Genomic DNA, 19,027 nt, shown 5'->3' on the forward strand with positions numbered 1-19,027 from the left:
AACAGCCGTTAGATGAGTTACAGCCATTGTTAGCATAGCAATAAAAAAATATGTTGTTTTTTCTTTTGGAACAAGAATACTTAATAATATTAAATTTACTTTATTTTGTATGAAAATTGAAATGGGTAATTTGGTTATAAAGAAAAAAATGGATAAAATGTTTAAAAATTGTTTATTTTATAAACAACTTAATTTACAAACAATGTCATAACACTTGACTGTAGAGTCCTTTAAATACAACATTTATATTATATAACTACATACAAAAATATTCTAATATCACAGATCTTTTTATAGACATAATTTGTATACAGGGTTAATATACATCTCAAAAGCATACACTACCGACCTTTCTATCTGATTATAATTCTTTATAAAACGTATTTTCTTTGTAAAACTAATATCACAACCTAAACTATGTTATAAAAATCTTCAAAAAAAATATTTCTTTTATAAATGTGCTTTTGTCAATTGGACTTCATATTGCACTTTTGAGTACTATGGAAGATTTTTCTTCGTAGATTCCGGAGAAGATGAAGTTTTTATTCAAACGTTATCTTGGGCAGAACTTGAAGTGGGGAAATAGGAAACAATGCAACGACAGGAACCTGCAACAAAGGGAGAACTTTATCTATGCGATCTACTTCGTTCTACTTCGTCATCCTCATTTGTTTCGTCTAAAATGATGCGTTGATGGACAAATGGTATAAAGACAAAAAGTAAGTACTTAAAATGATAATGCTCTGAACTAAGTATTGATAAATATTAGTCGTAAATCGACAAAATACATAAAAGCTGAAATTGTTATTTTCACATTAATGCTATAGTTTGTAAGAACTATTTTTACGACTGTTAAAGTTTCCTTACCTAGTCGGATCATATCTCGTGTCGAATCCCGGCACATTGATAACATTCATTTTGTCCTTTGGCCCCGAATAACTAAAAGAGATTTGATCGCGGAATGTCTCCATTGGCAGCAACTTCATCTGCTCCAAATGTGAATGAAACTCCGGTACTAAAGTTAAATTTTTCTTCATCAGATGCTCTGTAATATGAAATATTCTGCCTGTTAACACTTTCAAATAGATTACTTGCCATTTTCCATAAAAATATATTTAAAATAAATTCTCACCTATTATAAAACCCATGGAGACGTCATCTGGTAACCGTATGCCTTCACAAACACTGATGAACCGGCCTCCACTGTAAGAAAGAAACTATTGAAGCTAATTTCCAAAATAAATTACCTATAATAACAAAACAAAAGCCACAACAATTTCGTACTGTTTAAAATGCTTGAGAGCAATTTGTGGGATACCTTTTGTCGTGTAAAAGGAATTAATGTACTAATAGCGTTATTACGTTTTAATTAAAAAGTTTAAAGCCCTCACCTCGCAACAGGTAACATTTTCAAAGCCAAACTCCTGCTTATGCAAAATCCGGCACCACCCGTGGCGAACCAGAATGCAAACAACAGCTGAAACAAATTACAACTTTTATAACAAAGTTAAAAATCAATTTGTGAAAAAGAGATCAAATTTTGCCGTCATATGAATAAATGAACAAAAAGTTGAAAGTATGACTCAATTGAAGAATATAGACTCACATAGACGGTACATGGATCTTGTGCAAGTCGGAGTACATTGCGGGCCCTTTAGGTTTTTATCTCGTTAGTGATCGAACATCGACGGCAATGTACCGCAACTTGCATGACATTTTCGCACATTTGTTGTGAACTATTTGACTACTTAAGTAGACATACAAACCTTTTCAGTAGGCTTGTTATAAATATGAAGCGGCTTGTTGACAGATGGCCGTCCCAAGTACCAGTCTTCTTGATGATTGTACTTTTGTAAAACGGTGACCAGACGAGGCACGTTCACGTAGTTGTCATCGTCGAAATGGCAGAACCACCTGTTGACAAACAAAAGGGAATCTTGTAACAATTTATTTTAAGGCACTTTTTGCTATAACAGTAAAATTATTGTCCGAAGCAGATTATAAAAACGAACGATAATTACATGAACGTCGAATGTAAAGACGACAATTAACGTAAAAAGTTTATTAGGCTGGTACTATACGATCATGGAATTACGACAATTAAAGATGGTAGAGGAGCCTCCAACTGTAAAAGAAATACTCATAACTTTATGATAACCCAATGCATTTGAGATCGAGAATTACTAAAGAGGGTAATTTACCTCAAAAAGTGACTACAGAGGTAGCAATTTTCAGACTTAAATTGCAGCCACAATCAATAAAACGGCAAAAATGAACTAACCAGAATTAGTGCCAAATCACGGTGTCGTGTAATCCCGTCCTTATTGACGCCATAAAGGCAACCGACAATTTAAACGATCATCAAACAAGTGCCTACATCCATGAAAACTCGAAGTTAGCCGTCGCACCTGCATCGAGAGTCATTGAGGATAATAATTGCGACTACAGAGTGTTTATAAAGTAGTACGTTAAAGAATTCTGCTTCGGGTGCCAATAATTAGCGTTGCGGTGTAATTTACGGACATTAAGCTCGCCGGCAAATAACAGGAGCTGCGTATACGCAATCCGTGACCACATATTGCAATATGGCGTACGACAAATGGCCGCGACTCGCCAACTTATAATCTGGATCGGGTTTCTTGCATATCGTGTTTGCATTTGCGAAATTGGATCGTTTGAAGCGTATTTCTTGCAAGACAGCTGTTTAATTACGGATCGTAACTATTTATTACTGTAGACCTCAGCTTAAGTATATTATTAAGTGAGCAAGACTCAAACCAATTATCCACTGGTGTATGATTTCCCTATCCGCCTATAATTGCTATTCAATGTGCTTACTAAGTTATTTCTGTTTCCTTTGGTTCTGAACAATTTGTTCATGATTAAAATAGCCACGAGGGAATACGTATAACTATAAGTTTTGTTACTACCAATTTTGTATGTAGCAATTTAGTTTTTGACGTTTCTAGTGAAGTTCACACCGTTACCGTACGATAATCCTATTACGGTCCACCTGGGACCAATAAAACGAGCTATTCGATTCCTAACCGCATCATATATTTTGATGGTTTACTACCTAACTCCTGGTTTTTGAAGCTTAGACCGTGTAATTCGCTTGTGAGATAAGCTCACTTTAAAGTACCAATTTTACTTCGAATATTCGGAACATTTATTTACGTAAGTACTTACTTTAGAATGCCAATTTACCTAGACAAGTCACTAAAAGCTCTGACTAAAAAAAGACTTGTTTTTACAGAGTATACTTTATTTCTAATAGAATTAAAGCATGTCGAGAAACTAATCTACTACACAGGTAAACACTTTACAAAAAGTATGGAAGTAAAGAAAAACCGTGCGCAAATACACCCATTACTGAACGAGATAAGCCTTGACGCACTGAAAGATACGACCATGAATAATATATTACATAGCTATGTAGAGCTACGAGAAACAAACAAAACTTCATGTACGTAATCAAGAAGTTCACGAATCGCTTACTCAAACTAAATAAAAGTATGTTTTAGGAAATACTCTCGCAATTACAACAAATCTACTACGTGCCACGGTATCCTTATTCCCGACATAAAATCAAACGGTCCCTTTGACCTTGCGACTCTTACAAGCCTCGCATTCAGCCCATTTCATTTGTTCCGGAAGAACTGCCTACAAAAGATCACCGCATCAGACGTTTATTACGAAAGGTTCAGACTCGGTTTTATGGACAAATTGATGCGTGGGCAAAGAAAATTAATGGGCGCAAGTAACAGGACTTGAGCGACACATTTCAAAAGCTTGGCTTACAATTCTAACCCTGTGAATTGTGTATCACAATTCGAGCCAAGGATAATTGTTAGGCGGCGAATAATTAATAGCTTCATTCGAGATTGAATGTGTCTATTAAATTTTTGGCCGGAAATGGATAATTATTTTTGGTATTTGTGAGTACACTTCAACACCGATTTTTTAAACTACGAGAATAATGTACGAGGAAAAGGCGTAAACTCGAATTAGAATAATTGCACCATTATCGACGTGTTAAACCTCTCGTGTTGTTCTCAAAAATGTTGACACACATAATTGAACAGCCTTCGTGTAGAGAAGGCGCAAGAAATACAAGAATGGTGTATTGAAATGTGATACTAATGCGTTTGGGGTTGCACTTCACATCACAACTGTGGGAATAAACCAAGCAGTTTCAACAAAAACATGAGTTGGTTCTGTCAGTTCTGTGTAAATGCGTGAAAATTATTGTGAGCCCAAAATAATATTGGACTTGCTCTTCAAAAACCATTAACGTTTGTTGTTTGTGTTTGAGCGTTGAGCTTCGTTGGTGACGCTGTTGTCTACTGATTAAAAAGGTCTTCGACACGCTTCGGGTTTAGCGAAACACTCTACTTTCGAATGACTAAACAAATTTTAGAGGAGAATCGACTGTGTTCAAGTTTTTACCACAAATACTATCCACCTTTGAAATAGACTGGAGAAAACAGACATATTTCCTTTTCCAGCGGCGGCACAAACGGGAAGAATTTTAATCTTATTCTAAAATTGCTTCATGTTCTTTTTGAAAAATATCTTGTGCAGCATCGTCAACCGTTTTAAATTCTCGTTGGAAATGTTATATTCCTCTCAGTTATAAACTTGAGCATTGGACAAGTTATACCAAGTGTAAAAGCGGAAAAGTTTTTGTTAACCATAATACGATCATTAGAATCGTCGAACTAAAGTTTCGTGTTCAATATTTAAACAGACAGCGGCGCTTCTAAAAACAGAAGTTAAGAGCGTTTTGTTTTTAGTGAAAACATTAAACTTCTTCACCGCGGGTACTGATTAAGAGTGCGGTTTAGAAAAACTGAGCACCGCTCGTTTTACTAGAATAATATTGTCGTAGTAGAGAATGCTGCTTTTTATGTTTTTTACTTCAGAATCTTTATTTTATTTGACTGCATTACGGACAAGCTTACTGAATATGGAATCTTGCATCAACATTTTAAAGTAAAATTCAACATTAATGTAGTAAATACGAATGGTGAGTATGGTTTGATTTTCCAATAAGTATCTGCAAGCTCGGTCAGTGGGATTTGAAAACAAATTGTTTGCGAGCTCCAGCGGCCACTTGAATTACGATTCCCACTCTTCACCGAGCTTCGTTCATTTGTTTGCATCTCATTTACACGTTTCATTTCCTTCCCTTCATCGAGAGTATTATCGGTTTTTACTTAAATATTGGTTCTTGCAATAAATGTAGAGATTTCATCTTCATTGTTGTGATGTTAAAAAATATTTTGTTACTTTTTATATTATCTGCTTTGTTTTGCCTGTACAACAGTATTTTTTAAAAGCGAGCATTTTATAACAAGCCTTCAAGATCTACATTTGCGAACTCAACTAACCGTGGGATTACAATTATTAGCAAAGTTTCTTTCAAGTAATTGTAGGCTAGCATCCAAAATTTATAATTACAGTTCTGATTAATTCACATCCATCATTCGTCTAATTCGGCTAACAAACGTTATTTTGATTGCGTTATAATTGCTGAGATGTGTCGTTGTGATGGATTGGAGAACACTATGGCACCCCATCATTAAGATTGACGAACAGAATGCTTCACCTGGGGCTATGCTAGCATGCACTGAATTGGAATAGCGGACCAAAAATGGTACCTTGGGGAACCCCGTGAGAATCTTGTAGGAAATAATTTGTTTGGCTTTGATGAAGCTTTATTTTTTTAAATGTATAAAAGAAAATGATTCTTGATTTTCCAGTGATAGAGGTGATGGAAGTATATTATAGTAAATTTTTTGCCCAAACGTCGATGGTTTCATATAAAGAAGGTTGCAACTACAATATAAAGATGACGTAAAAGTCTAAAACTGTTTAAATAAAGTACTCCTTAAAATGAAAAAGAAAAAGAAGAATCCTTAATGAAACAATATTGGTAAGGTTACCAATAACTCAACCTATAGGAAAACTAAAACGATCAATATGAACGAACAAGCACAAAAGTTGCTGTCATAAAAGAATATTACTTATTCAGGTTTATAAGATTTGCGTCCACTAAGAAAACAATCTCAGCTAACTATCGGACAAACACGCTTATCTTGTTAAAGTTTCAAACACGTTTCCGATAAATAAATTTATCGACAAAGTCAGGCGCGAAAATAGCTTTTATATCTAGGAGAATACGAGCTAGAGTATCGCTAATGAAATAACAATAACAGTTAAAACTTTGTCGTTCTTAAATGGGTCTTGTGGTGCACGAAATAGGAGTCAAAATAGTTTTTAAATTGGAGAAAAGTTTTGAAAAATTGGTACTCACTTTTTACCGCTTTCTAGAAAATGGTCGTACTCCACGGATGTTTTACAGCATAGATGTTTTCGCTGATGTGAGTCAGAACAATTCGTGTTTACCATGTGCCCGTCTGTCAACAAAGAGGTCTTATTACAATGGTGTAAGGTTCAAAATATCAAAAGAAATTTCAGCTACATTTGTTTGGCTGTAATATTTTTAAAGTTTGCAACTACTTACTTGTTTGACGTTGATGTTGCGGGTTATCTGTGTCTGTGAAGAACCATGTCTGAAACAAAATAAATTAAATTATAAATACAAATATTAATCACGATTTAATGGTTGAAACCACAGTTTATAAAATGTAAAAATGAAACGCGTATGTGGATCGTGATTTGGTTTGATAAAAAATGGACGTATAATTTTATTTATAGGTAGGTTTTTTTTTCACTATAATGTGTTCGAGATTTTTGACAAATTATAGTGACCTTAACTTTTAGTAATATATTAATTCAGTACAAACAGCAGTTATATTTAAAAATATAAGCTTCCTCGCATTTGATAGAAGTTATCACATAAAAACTAAAAGCGTTACAAACCCTGAGACATGTTAACACCTCAGCTGTGATGCCGAATAAATTACCAAAAAATATTCGTGTTTTATTGTTCACATAATAAACTTTGGAATAACCCTTATTTGGTAGTCTGTGACGGTTATGTAAATTATTCTTTATGGCGTTTTGTATTAGTAGAAACATCACTGTAACAAGTAGTGTGGTAGGGACCTATAGTACTATAATCTGACATAAGTATACATTGTCATCAATTTTACGTTAACTGTAATTAATGATTAGCCGTTATATTTACTTTTATAAAATTAAGTGAAATTACATATTATGTGGCCCCTGATATTATACAACCGTAATTAATGCGCTCGCATGAATTGAAAGGACATTACAAGAACATGTTGAAAATATATTGTTTGCTTTGACTTGTCTGCCCCATAATTCATAACATTATAATTTACCTTCTCCATTCACTTAGCTAACAGACACACACGTATTTCTCTACATCAATCTCCAAGGCAACCACATCGTAAACAAAAATATAAAACAGAAAAAAAACAAAAGAAATTCTCGTAGATACAGCAAAAAATCTTTAACGTAAAGAACAAGCTTTTAACCCAAAGAATCTTCAGTAATAAAATGTAGCGTCAATAAAATAACATTCACGGTTTTTTATAGCTAATACCACGGAATATAAATGAGTATTGCGTATTTTCTTAACACCTAAGTAAATACTAATCCCTACGGAATCGTATGAAAGTCAATATTTAAAGTTTGTTTAGGGACTCGTCTGATAGTTTCTGCTTTCTATAAAGACCACCAAGTTTTTTATTTGGCAGGACATTACTTCGATTTAATATATTGTTTTTATCTCGCGGTTTTGTTGGCTTTCCTGAAGCCCCTATTCGTTGTAGCGTTATGTTATTAGCATGTTGCCATTCTACTAAATACTACTAATATTACAAGTTAAGTTTGGATGCATTATTTGTTCCTCTTACACACAAAACCTGCAAAACCGATTAAGATGATGGTACGCAGATTGTTTATAATCGGGATCAACGCAAGATCTTTATAACGATTTCAAGTTCCAACAGTTTTGGTTTGGAGCGGGCGGGCCCGTTACTGAATCAATATTTAATCAAACAAAATAAATACCAACCAAAATAAAAAAAATGACTACCTCTTTAGTTTCATAATTCTTATAAGTTTTACTTAGAATCAATAAGAAATTTGAGTAATTTAACTAAAATATAGCAAACTACTCACCCTTCAAATTAGTATACAAAAGTTATTTCTTCATAATATCCCTACAAAGAAATCCTAACGAGCTATGTAGCCTCTATAATATAAACAGACGCTATCATACCTCAAGGACTTACACAGATTCACCTCCATATAAAACTCGACACAATGAAAATGACACGACGTTTGGTGTTCACGACCTCAGCTATATATAGACTACACAATGTTCAGTGCTCGTACTGATAACTTCAATTTATAAAGGCCTTGCCCCAACAAAGGGACCTTAATAGGGCGTATTTTGTTAAACCCTCGCGTTAACGTTGTGTAACCAGATGAACTGAAGCTTTGATATTTTCGTCTGTTTATATTAAATGTTTAGTATTTTTTTTAAGTTAAGTAAGGCATATTTTTGTGTGTTCAATAATTAGTATTTAGAAGGTAAAATAATAAAGAAAATTTGAAGGAGGCGTTTGTCCTGCAGTGGGATACATTAAATTTCATTAAAAATTGTCAATAAGTGCAACATCTTATGTTGAGACATGAGATCCAGTCACCATTCAACATTCTTCTTTACTTTATAGTCAAACAAATATACTAAACCGAAACACAATTTCGATCCTAGCATCAAATATGATGAGTTTGCTGAAGTTCGGTTTAGGTATCCAAGTATAAATTAATAGAGGGGATCTAGTATTTAGGGCGGAAAACCCGCAATCTCGTTGCCTGTTGACAAAACACGCCCGACAAGCAATATCTTGTTCTGTAAATACCTTTGACGAAGAAATATAGTCTCTAGAAGAGGATTTTTATGTTGGATGTGATGTGAGTGCAATGACCATTGGATTCGGGAGGCTTAATTGCGGTGTTATTAGATAAGTTGTAGTGGATCTGTCAAAATTAACTACAAAGAACAAGAGATGTGATAAAAGGGTAGGAATTACAAAAATAAATAAATTACAGCTGTTCCTAGGTATTAAAAAAGCAGTTTGCAAATTATTTTTGTTCTTAGTATTTAAATATACAAAAACAGTCATTTTTAATCCCGAAACTTTACACGAATTAATATTCAGATGGGATGGGCAAGAATGTAGGATAGAAGTAGTAATAATAATAAGGTATTTGTCAGAGCACGCAATTTATGAGAGTCAACTAAGGCCAATGGGTTAATATGGCGGGATAGTGGACGTAGGCGATGAGACAACTACTACTCATTTACTACAAACGTACTACACGAATGTTACAAAGTATAATTTGACTCTCAGAAACTGACATACTATATACCACACGATGCTTGGATTTTAAAAGTGACTACAAAAAAAAACAGAAGAATCGACCGACCGGCCCGGCGTGAACTACCAACCATCTCCAAACAAAATTGGTCAGCCTTGTGTGTGCACTAGGCAGTTTGTGATAAAAACAATTAGCAAATAGCCCAAAATATGGCAAGTAAGTGGGCTGTAAAGCATTATTGATTAAACATTTTTCATTTGCCACATTAATCACACTTCTTCAATTAATACTTTTAATCTGCTTCTTTTCTTACTCCTTTCTCTATAAAGTTCACAAAAAAGCGTTCTTCTACAAACAATACTTGATACACTTTCCAGTTCCCAACATCTGCTTTGTGTTCAGCAAATAGCATTAGACAGAGCGGGGTTTGTTCCCGACATGTTTGACTAAGGTGCCGACTGCCAAGACGCGTCATGTAACGCTGCACCTATACAATCATACACCAGTTTTGTTTAATGTGTATATTACTTGTGTAATTATGGCAAGTTTAAAGTTATGGTTTAAAGAGCCCAGACATCGAATCAGGATTGATAGAGAAGCAGAGCAAGGGTAAAGGGCATTTTTTGGAACATACATTTTATATGAAAAGGTTTGCTGTGTAGAATAGATGATTATTGAACTGTACCATAAATTATTGAATGGAAAAAATTAAATTATACATAAAGCAGGTGGTAAATTATAAATGGGAATCCGAAATTTTGCAATAACATTGCTGTATTAATTGATAGCAATCATTTTCGATGAAATCAAAAACGACTTTCATCAGTAACGTGGCGACAAAACCAAAATAAATTACACATCCGAGATGTATCCGCAAAAGCAATTAAAGAGTAATTCGAACAGCATAAAGGCGTACTTGCAATTTTAAATGACAAACCCAAATCTGATTCACGATTAAAATCACGAATCATAAAATAGTAATAAACTTGGCAATGTTTTGCACATCAGCATCAGAAACAGTTTTTATTAACAAAGATTCATGGACAGCAAATACAAAATCACTTTTGAAATTATAGGACCCAGGACCACCCCGGCAGAACCTGTTTCCTTCAGTTACCCGTTGACGATTATAACAGTTATAAGTGGACAAATAAATAATGACTTTAATGCATACGGGGAAAGTTGATACAAGTGATTCGATGCAAAGCTCTCCACTTGAAGTAATGAGATAGAAAAAGAGATAGTTAAGGAAATTGATTTGTTGACTAGTTAATAGACTATTTCTATATTTCTATTAGTTTGTCATTGCTCGATCTATGTGCTATTCAATGTAGCCTATTAAAGTTTTTTTGAGCTGCAATAAAAAACCAGTTGCAGTTAACAACCTGAAATGCAGTCATACTTTCCATCTACCTATTTATTGTAAATATATATATTTTTTAATTATTATATTAACTAAAATAATAAAAAAAGTATTTATTTTCTCTTTACATGTCTTTAGATGAAATACATCTATTAGAATACCTAAATATTGTTTTCTTAATTAGCTTAATGCTTGTGCGTCACTATGATTAAAATACGCCCAGGGTGGTCAAGATATGTATGAATTATTTATAAATTATTTGCAACAATATTATGAAGATTGACAACTAGCGTAAAAAACAAACACTCCTTAAACTATTTCCATTTCCAACAAAACATCGTATAATTATATAGAACCTACTATTTTTGGTCTCCCTACCAACTTATTCAATTCCAGGTACTTTGTTTAACTGTAACCAAAATCGAGTCCAAATCTTATCACAAGTTCTCAAACTAAAGTTAAGTCACACAATACATCCGTTGACTTCTCGGAATGTATTAATACGGTGCTGATAAGCTCGGCTGGAAGAAATGCGATATCCGCCGAAGCTGTTTAAGCAAACGTTTAGTATAAACGTATCATATGCGAGCTGATAACAACGTGGTTATGTGTCTTGAAGGTTGGCGTTACATTTCGAGGATTTCTGTCGGAATATTCGTGTCAAAATTGCAACGGAAGACATTTGGGACTTCCATTTTGAATGATTTGACTGTTAACATTTGAAACATAACAGGTATATATTATATTAACGTTTACCTCGCAACACAATCAGCAGACTCCACATGGCATTGCATGATTCAAACATAACAGGTGAATACGGATTATATTGACAAGTTCCAAAGGAGATATAAAAATCAAAATGAAGTAAGACGGAGTTTTTAAGTTCCGAAATCATAAGCAATTAAAAAAAAACAATTAAATACAATTTATTTTTAAAACTGCCATGGTGGAATAAACTGCAATCACTATCAAAAGTAAGACTGCAATAAATCGATAACCATTTATAAAAAAAAGCATTTATTATACTAAAATTACTGAATATTACAAACTAAAACTACTTAGTTCAGCAATAATGTATGAGCTTAGTAGACAATCTGTGGTAACACGTGAATGAACCCACTCGTTGCATGTGGACGGAACATGTTCGCGCCTAGCAACGATCGTGGCATCGGCAGGATGCAAGGGCTTATAACAACTCTTTATGGAGGTAAATGGGATCAGCTTCCATCTGTAGACTTACAAACACTTATGATGTTTACGTCGATGCTTGCTAAATTACGCGGCGGCAACGAGAAAACTTCTAAAAGTTACCTATGCAAATTTTGTTTATGTTTCTTCAATATAGAGAAAAACCTATTTAATGTATTATCACAATAAGTGCATGTTTAAGTTAGACAGTAAGTGACTAAGTAGATTCAATAGTAAATGTTTATAAAATGATATGATAATATCCTGAGCCGGCCGAGACATAACATTAACTCGATATCAAGTCGTGCAACAAGTGTTTAACAATACTGTATTGTTGCAATACAATAACTTATTTAACATCCGTTGGACGTTTTGGATTCGGAATCTTGGTCGAAACCATTTGGTTAAGCTTGCGGCGTTATAGTGAGTTATAGTTGTGAATGGAGTGGGTTCAGGGGGCGTGCCACTACCTCGCAAACTAACTTTTGAAGTTTTGAGAGAGAGATGTCGCTCTACGCCATGTAGAGCGCTGTCTTGCTTCAACAAGTACAACGATCACAATTTAGGGAAGAGGTGGAAGGCTCCCGGGATTTGGTGTATTATGGACAGGGTAAACAGGTTTAGGGGTTTATGAGAGTGCCTCAAGGCAAACAATATAAAATAGAGAAGATTAATTTTGTAAAGGAAGTAATTAATACTAAGATTTTGGGTGGCTTCACTTGGGAAACATTTTACCCGGCAGCAGTGTATTAAAAAATATTTTAAATTAGTTTTTTAAATAGGCATCCTGAATGTCGTTCTGCCTTATTAACTGTTTTGCTGTAACATAAGCTTCACCTTCGTATAAATAAAAGTAAACAGATTTGGAATCGTCTTTATCCGAAAACCAAACGACATTTTTAGCCCCAGAAATTAGAAGTTACCAAAACAAAAATAAAAGCCAAAACCACAATTCCCAATTAACAATAATTCAACTCAGAAAACGAGTTTACAACATGGATCATAAAATGCAACCGTTCCGTTTATAAATCAGGAACGTACGCCGTTCGGCCAAGAGTTGCTACAAAAGGGCAAAATCAAGTACACAATCACGTCACGTGTTGAGCGCGCGCCGTGCCACGCGCGGGTCTACAATGGCGCCGCTCCTGCGCCCGCGACGGATTAACGGTTCATTATGCACGCTCCAGATTCAGGAAACGCTGCCTCAATGGCCGCTGCACGAACACCGCCTATTGTTTTGCTAGCTTTGTTACCATTGCTCCCTTCAATAAATGAATTAGACGTCTCTGTTGAAGAGATAGTTTGATTGAGAGATATTACGTTGAAAATCACGGGATTCCGTTGAGATCTTTTGACTCCGATAAGGACTTGAAAGAAAGTTATCGAACTAACAAACTATAAAGTAGTAATAATGGATTTTATAGTGTAATACAGATTTCTATCATTGAATAATTTTTACCTGTGGTGATAGATTTTATCTTAACACACAACCCACTTACTGTGCCTGATACGTGGGCAAGAGAAGCCGGTAAAAAGATGTAATTTTAAAGACGTTAGGACATTAGAATATTCTTTCGATATACTAGAAACGTGTTCTGTGACTTGAATAGCAAGATTAATAGCTTCACAAAGAAATTTACATAATAGTGTTGTTTCGGTACCTAATAACCAGCATAGGAGCAGTATAAACAGAAATATACGATAGCAATTTGGAATAAGTGGCAGTGAACGGGTTTTTGGACTCCAATCGAATCCAAGCAATTTCGATAAATGAAGGTTGAATATGGGATTGAATTAAGACATTCTTTTCTAATTCCGAAACTAGATGGTATTGACTTTACGAACAAGTGGGTCCCGCTGGGAGTATTCTGGTGCATTTACGAGAGATTTATCGCCGCACTATTAGAAGTTCACTCTGCGGGTAGCCCCTTTATGGCTTATGTTTTATTATTATCGGAGTTTAGTGAAAAATTGTGACGCAAAGTTTAATTTATATACCAATAAGCAATAACGTCGTCTGAATTATCAATCAAAATGTTTGGATTGTGCTTGTATAAATTTACGCCATCGAAGCCGTTAAATATTTGGTTTTGGCGGGAGATTTTACAAATTCCGACACGAATACGTGTAGATGTTATTTATTGTTATCTTTTTATTGTGGCCATTCGGCGTCTTATTTAAATGTGTTTCGTGGTTGGTATTAGGCTTGTTTATTACATGTTTCTAATAATACAAACCTTACGAACTTGAGTATACTGAAATCTTTGTCACATTTTTCCAATTTATTCTCATTAGTGACTGATATTATGTAAATAGTGATCAATAGTGTATTGTTTGCATTATTAAGTATCTGTTTTTGTTTATGATTAATGGGCTCGATAAATACAACCTCATTATTTGACTGTTCAAATGTCATTACGTTTAAACATTAGCCAATAACATTGTCTATTTTTAGCTCTTAAGTACATTTGTTATTGGTAACTGTAATTTTATTATAATCATAATCCTTTGTAGGTATTTGGTTTCAAAACTAACTGTTACAATCATATGATCCTATAATTTATAATTTGTTTTATTCGTACCTGATCCTTTGCCAACTGGAACCACGTCTTCAATATAATCGGCAACCGTGAATATTGATAATGTTTAGATGTCTTCACACTTATAAAAATGTCATCTAACGTTATATTTTTATGTACACTGTCATATACGGTTGTCCTGACAGGTTCTATGGATAAATCAGACACTTGCACAGATCCCGCGCGACTTTCTTGGAAGTTGAAAGTAACGCCGCCTTGGTATACTAATAAGCTGCAGTATCCCAGAGTTATCAGCACAGCTGCAGCCTTAAACATTCTGCGCGGAGCCATGCCAGAGGCGGCTGGCGCCAACGCACCGATAAGCTTGCGAAACCCTAAACACCTTTTCACTCATCTGTTGACTTTTCTTATCGAAACACTATTGATAAACAGTGGTCAGACGTTGCGCTCAAATCGACAGCGCTTCGGCGCCAGAGAACGGTTATAACTAAATAAAATGTAGCACAGACGGCAAGCATACGCCCGCGCCCAGCCGCAGCCGTCCCCACCACGTGGTGCGAGCGAGAGATCGCATACACCCTTCTCTGTCCGTCCGAAGGGTCTACCTGCGCGTGCGCCTGCTCCTTCGTCATGCCCGCGGCGGCGACACCCTGTCAAGTGTTCACATAATAGTTATCTACAACATCGAGAAATCGTCTTGATACGACCAATTTTATGGTCAATTATTTTGAATTTTTCATCTCTTGAACAATGAATTTTATTATATGATGGCGAAGTCTATAATATTTTAGAGCTAACCTACAGAAGCTTTTCTACTTTTAAAGTGTTAGGGCATAATTTGATTTTTAACTTCTGTGGGATGACTGTAAATACTCGAATTTCGAATTAAAGTCACGCTATTTATCGTTTTTAACTTAACCATTGCCGTGCGAGACATGGCGATTTATCGTAATTAGCCGAAACATCAGAACCTTTCCAAAATTTCACCGCGTCATCGTCCTAATTTGTTTCCATCGGTGGACAATACTCTATTGTGGTACATTGGACGTTCGTTGCTCGAAGCCACTCTGGGACCGTGGGTGGTAATGAAATTACGAGCTAGTCATTGTTGCATTAAATTCAACTCAAATTAGATAATGAAAGAAACTGGTAACCGACTGAGATTAATAGCGTGATTCCGCCGGTTAGAGCGAATTGGTATTAATTAATTTCTCTTTGTGTTTTGATTCAATCACGAAAAATATTACACGTCTTATTAAAAGTTAAATGCATTGTACAAGAGACGATGATAGATTGGTATTAGAAAAAAACTGATAGAAATCCAGCGGCGTAATCGGAAACGACAGCAAAAGTAATTGTCTTATTTTCTTATAGGAGAGCTTGGATCTGATACGACTTGAAGCATGTTTCTGGGGTCAAGGGCAGATAAACAACAGCAGAATCATCTCCAGAAACAAACGAATAACATCTTTCACTCGGCCAAAGCTAGCATCATAAACGAATCGTTTCAATAAAATAATGATCCTAAATGAATCAAACTGGTTTTGCCTCATTCGGACTTCGGATTTGATCAAAAGTCCTCGCAATTACTTTGACGATGATCGAAAACAACGAAACCAGCAATATTAATTGTCTTCTATTGTGCCAGCAAACCGTTCCCACTGGCATTTGTTTCATTGAGGTCAAATGAAACAACAATGAAATAACGTTTTCTTTGATTATAGATTTCTCACACTTTCCAATTTGTTTACAATGTACATTTTCATCAACACTAGATATTTCTGGCTTCCTATTCAAAGTTATGACTGTACTTACCACAGAAATATATTATTTGTATGAATAAACCAAGCTCGCTACATTTTTCAAACTGTTTAAGGTAAGTATAAGTAATTTAAAATTTAGCCCGATATACTTAAAATCAAACTGGAAATGTGTCATAACATGGCAAAGTCACCGTTGTTTACATGGACAATGGCAGTCGTTTTGCAAAAAGTTTCTGTTACAAAGTGTATTTATTGAAATCTCAGAAATGTTAATGTCTATTCCTGAGATTGGGTTATTTGCTAACCCATGAGTTCCTAACCTGCGTTATAGAATGACAAAGAATTGAGCGTAGTCATTTATACTTTATTAATCCATAATGTAGATACTATGCTAGTTTTATGGATTTAAAGCCTGTGTTCTGGGGGGTTTCTCAAACAATACAAGTAACCTGCACAGAAACTCAGGACCAGCATTCGAGGATCACACAGAACCTTGTCCAACGCGGGGTTCCAAACCGCGACATGTCACATTTAGTGGGTTTAGCTTGGTGACCTCAACTACTTGGCTATCCACGATAAACTACTAGTAAAAACTAAGCACTCTATAGAGAAAAACACTATAAAAGTACATTGTGGAAGAAATGTACTAAATGTAATAAGAATAAAATATTTACGACATAGTAAAACAAGGAGTAAGTTTAATGGACAAAAAGTCGCTTTGTATGGTAATACGTAATAACCATATACCGAACTAACCGAGCTTATAGGAATCTCAATTAAAAGTGGTCCGGTTAAGCCGATAGCTGCGGTATCTTGTTAATTAGTTATGACCAATTTACTTCCGAATAAAGCCATGAAAATGTAAAAAGGTCGCAATGTGGGCGGGCCTTCTTGGTGTTACCGATAAAAGGTTTTAAGGTTTTTTAAATTTAAGGCCAAGATTTAAATTTGGTTTTTTTGAGTATTAGTCATATTTTTGGGACAGGTTTATGGAAAATGTTTATGAAGGCTTCTTCATCGTTTGGCTGTTTACATTGTGACGTATGGTATCTTCGCGTGAGTATAAGCGGTTTAATAGTTTTAACTTAACTAACATGTCTTGTTATAAAAATATTATGACAGTAATTCAGTTATTTTATGCATTCACCATCTTTCTACTTAAGTTTAGATTGTCGTATCGAAATTGATAATTTTAAATTTCTTAAATTTTATTCGTATTAAAATTAACGGATTACACACGAAAGTTGCGGACCTAACCATGATCATGACTTAAACTTAAATCTAATTAAAAATAATGTGAAATAAACCTAATTACTACTCGAAATTTTGAAAAATTGCAAAAACTTTCTTAGATACCCTTTTCTATAGAAATCGAACGCAAAGTTATTTCCTTCTATACTTGTTGTCCAATACCGATGGCCTAACACCAAAACGTCAACGTGATTTTAGGCCATCGCGAACGTCCATTACATGTCAAAAGAGACCATTAATGGATGCATTATCTTAATGACCCGAGAACTGTAAAGAGTGCTGCAGGTTTGTGACGGGTAAAATGTTATGTCCAAGTCAAATAGAAATTAGTAGTATCAGTAATATCTATAAAAAAATATCAAATATAATTTCATCGCTGGAAAAGTATAGATCATTCGAAAAATGTGAGAATAACTTGACAACGAAGCTGGAAGAAGATCTTTTGAATCACCTGTGGGAGTCACGTACTGATAATGACAAAAATCCCAAAAAAGTATGTCACAATTTTTATCCAAAAAGTATCTATTAATATTTATTCAACCCAACAATTTATTCCAACATTATCGCGGAATACACATGCATATGTTTCTAATGATGCGGTCACTTGGCTTTACAAATATTCCAAACATGTGTACGGATTACATTACCATAAAACGCTTTTTTGATTGCCAAAAACATTTGTTCTGACACAACAGTTTCTGTGCTACATTGTGTTTTGTCACAGCGTAGGTTGCTTGGTTGACATAAAATAATATCTATTGTTTGGGATCAGGTGATTCTGGCGATCAAAGTGATGTATGATCGGAGTTTCAGCAAGATAAGACGAATTATAATGGATAGGAAATATAGCCAAAAACATACGAAACACACGAAAAGTTTCCTGCAAACAAGACAGATATTATAAAAATAGACGTGTGGCACTCGGAGACTGCCTTTGTCATACTATTGCATAGTATATTTTATCAACTTATGCAATTATAATTATATATTGTTATGGGGTTTTTTGTTACGGAATTTCTGGATTCGGTCTCCACGCTCAAGGCCCGCGATAGAAGCTAAGCAATAGCTTTAAAATATTTTAAATGCTGCGTGTACAACTGGCCATTACGATTTCAACAGCTAACATGAACATTTTAGAGCAATAATTACAAACTCGAAAACAGTACATCCAGACACACGCACGCCGTATGATATCGGCACAAATAGTGGAGCATCGAGCACCGAGAAAGCTTAGCCCATCACTAATTGCGGAAGCATTGTGTAATGAGCATCGCACACGCCAATGCCGGCGAGCCGTGGGAACAATAATAAGCCGCGTCTATTTTTATCGATAACCCACAATTGTGAAAGTATTTTGTCAAAAGTGCTACTTGCATCGAACGGTGTCCATCACTAATTTGGTAATTGCTAATCGCTATAAAGTTCCGTTTCATAGAATTTATGTTATGACGTTTCGTTGAGTGGGTGGACATTTAGCTGTCATACTAACACACTTCGAACAGAGTTTTCTGTTTTGATTTGAACTTTTGGTACTATTTAGGGTCCCATTTCTAAATTTAACAAACTGTCACCAGCTACCTCAGGAACCAAAACAC

The 19,027-nt window shown here is 34.9% G+C and overlaps 1 protein-coding gene across 1 annotated transcript; it reads right to left on the bottom strand.

Annotated features, from left to right (window-relative positions):
* Positions 1-545: 545 nt before the first annotated feature.
* Positions 546-16,362, bottom strand: LOC113504560 (fringe glycosyltransferase). The gene is given in 10 exon segments (XM_026886923.1): positions 546-608; positions 868-1,045; positions 1,133-1,203; positions 1,392-1,477; positions 1,767-1,914; positions 6,320-6,422; positions 6,530-6,578; positions 14,461-14,766; positions 14,768-15,068; positions 16,234-16,362. Coding segments are annotated over 9 exon segments (1,041 nt in total). The 5' UTR covers positions 14,813-15,068; positions 16,234-16,362; the 3' UTR covers positions 546-553.
* Positions 16,363-19,027: the final 2,665 nt, after the last annotated feature.

The sequence above is a fragment of the Trichoplusia ni genome, chromosome 22, assembly GCF_003590095.1.
Source record: "Trichoplusia ni isolate ovarian cell line Hi5 chromosome 22, tn1, whole genome shotgun sequence".
Lineage (NCBI taxonomy): Eukaryota > Metazoa > Arthropoda > Insecta > Lepidoptera > Noctuidae > Trichoplusia > Trichoplusia ni.